The following is a 2,400-nucleotide window of genomic DNA, read 5'->3' on the forward strand; positions in this document are numbered from 1 at the left end:
GAAAAAATATATATAAAAAAACTGGCTTTTTTTTTAATGAAAACTCAAATACTTTAATGCTTACCGAGATAGGTAATGAGTTCGCCTAGTAAGGTCTCATCAAATCTGTGAAAAACACTATCTATTTCACCACTATTATCTTGAACGTATCTTACCATTTCCAAAATTTGTATAGCAACGTACTGTAAGCTTGAAATTGGAATTAAGTACGGATCGATATAATATTTATCTTGTAATACCAAAACATCGTGAAGATCTACAGAATCATCTGCAATCCTCATTATTACCAATCTTTCTAAACACTTTATACGCTAAAAAAATCAATATGTATATATAAATTATAAATAATTATTCAAACGAAAAAGAATTTATTAGATTAATTACTCGACTACGAGGGAGAGAAACAAAATAATCTTGCATATGTCCTCTATTCATCCATTTTACAAAAAACTTTTTTAACTCGTGTATGGTCTTCGCAAAAGCTCTTATTTCTGCCACAGCGTATGGATTTAATGGTTCCTCCTATAAAAAATACTATGTATATAAAAGAAACTTTTACACGAAAATATATATAGATTTGTTTAAAAACTTACTGAAGGATTTGATTTCACAATGAAATTCCTTGCTTGTTTTAAGTAATACGAATTCTTACGTTGGTCATATTCTAGGAAGGAAGAATTTTTTGTTTATAAAAATTTAAATAATTTATTCCAAATTGTTTTAATCTAGCATTTTAAAAAATTTTTATAGTTAATTTATTAAATAAAATTACAGTAAATAATAAGGCTCACTTCCAACTTTAATCACCATCATTCCTTTAGAAATACTTTGATCCATACGACAGAATTTACAACTATTTTCGTTTACACCGATTTTTATTAAAGGACAATTTCCACTATGAGAGCAAAAATAAATTTTTCTGTAAATGACAGTAGTTACAAAGAAATATTGACAATATTTGCATGCGTGTGCTCCATAATAATAGTTCCAAGCTGGTCTCAAACATACTACACAACGTAGATTCAAATTTCCAGCTATAAAAAAAAAAATAGGGGGATATTTAGGCCTATATATATAGGAAAATAAGGTGATAAATACTTTAAAAATATAATAATAAGAGTATTATTTATTACATCTTTGCATCATGCCACCTAAATATATTTGTAAACTTTTGAAATCAGCCATAGTCCAATATCTCGAATTCGTATCCTATTTAATATAATTATTAATTAATAAATATTATAGATCTTAATATAATAAAAAAAGAATATTCTTACTCGCTTTTTTTTAAAGAATAATCCACGTAAAAACAAAGATTATTAAGGTTAATGTAATAAACTTCACAGGTTGTCTTTTAAATTTACATATTTCGACTATAATGTATTTTCAATTAAAAGTTTTTTCATAACGAGAAAAATTATAATATAAACTAATAATAATTATTTTTAAAAAAACTATAAATATTTGCATTATTTATTAAATTTAAATAATCATTTTATTTTAATTATGTAAAATTTCATTTAAATTCACCTGATTATAATTAAAAGCTTAAGAGTATAGAAACAAATTCTTTTCTTTTATTATTAGTAATTACTAATACTGTAATATAATTAATTAATTAATTATAATTAAAAATTTCATTTTTTTTATAACTTTAATTAATGTTATAACATTATATAGGGATAATACATCGTAATCTGATAGTCGTATGCTATGGTTAATGAGAGAGACGAACATCTCTAATCATAAAACAATCCATTATAACAGAGTAAACATCTTATTTATTATGATTGAAATTCTTTTTACATATATATTATGCAAATAAATGTACAGAAACATTAGATTTTACTCATAGTATTTACATCACATTACAGAAAGTAGCAACATTAAATACACGTGTTATATAATCAGAAATCACTAAAACATCGTTTATATTAATAATAACACAGGAACATGGCATAACACTTGACATCAGTATCAATAGAATATTGTATTTACATAATAACATTAATAAAAATCCGGTAAATTCTCTTAGATTTAATCTTTTCTTTATATAGATTTTTGATGGTAAAATCTCATAAAATATGATGATAAACATCTAAAATTATATATTAAAATTAAAGAAATGATTCTATTTATCGAATTAAAGCACATGTTTCTTCGTCATCGCATAGAGAATTTATTATAGTATGTAGTCATATAAATTTTTGATACCAAAATAGCTCCTTACGTTAAGTTGTTATTGTAACTTGTTCATTGATTGCAATTGCACACATAAATTGATAAACATATGTACTTGATACTAACTCAAAAACAAGTTATTAATCAAAATATCAATATCTTTCACAGAAATAATAATTTATTATTAAAAAAATAAATCAGAACAAATCAGGAAAATTG

At 23.5% G+C, this 2,400-nt stretch overlaps 1 protein-coding gene across 1 annotated transcript in view; it reads right to left on the reverse strand.

The window, feature by feature from the left end:
• Positions 1-64: 64 nt before the first annotated feature.
• LOC111614464 (peroxisome proliferator-activated receptor delta-like) overlaps positions 65-2,400 on the reverse strand; it is a gene marked incomplete at its 3' end in the record, with an annotated part of 7,261 nt that continues 4,925 nt past the window's right edge. The window contains exons 2-6 of the mRNA XM_023355844.1: positions 1,134-1,209; positions 792-1,034; positions 594-664; positions 385-522; positions 65-311 (exon numbers count right to left, since the gene is read on the reverse strand). Of these exons, the coding sequence (XP_023211612.1) occupies positions 65-311; positions 385-522; positions 594-664; positions 792-1,034; positions 1,134-1,209 (775 nt within the window). The remainder of the gene's footprint in view (positions 312-384; positions 523-593; positions 665-791; positions 1,035-1,133; positions 1,210-2,400) is intronic.

Source organism: Centruroides sculpturatus, unplaced genomic scaffold, assembly GCF_000671375.1.
Source record: "Centruroides sculpturatus isolate CEXI.00-Female unplaced genomic scaffold, Cexi_2.0 scaffold2180, whole genome shotgun sequence".
Taxonomy (NCBI): Eukaryota; Metazoa; Arthropoda; class Arachnida; order Scorpiones; family Buthidae; genus Centruroides; species Centruroides sculpturatus.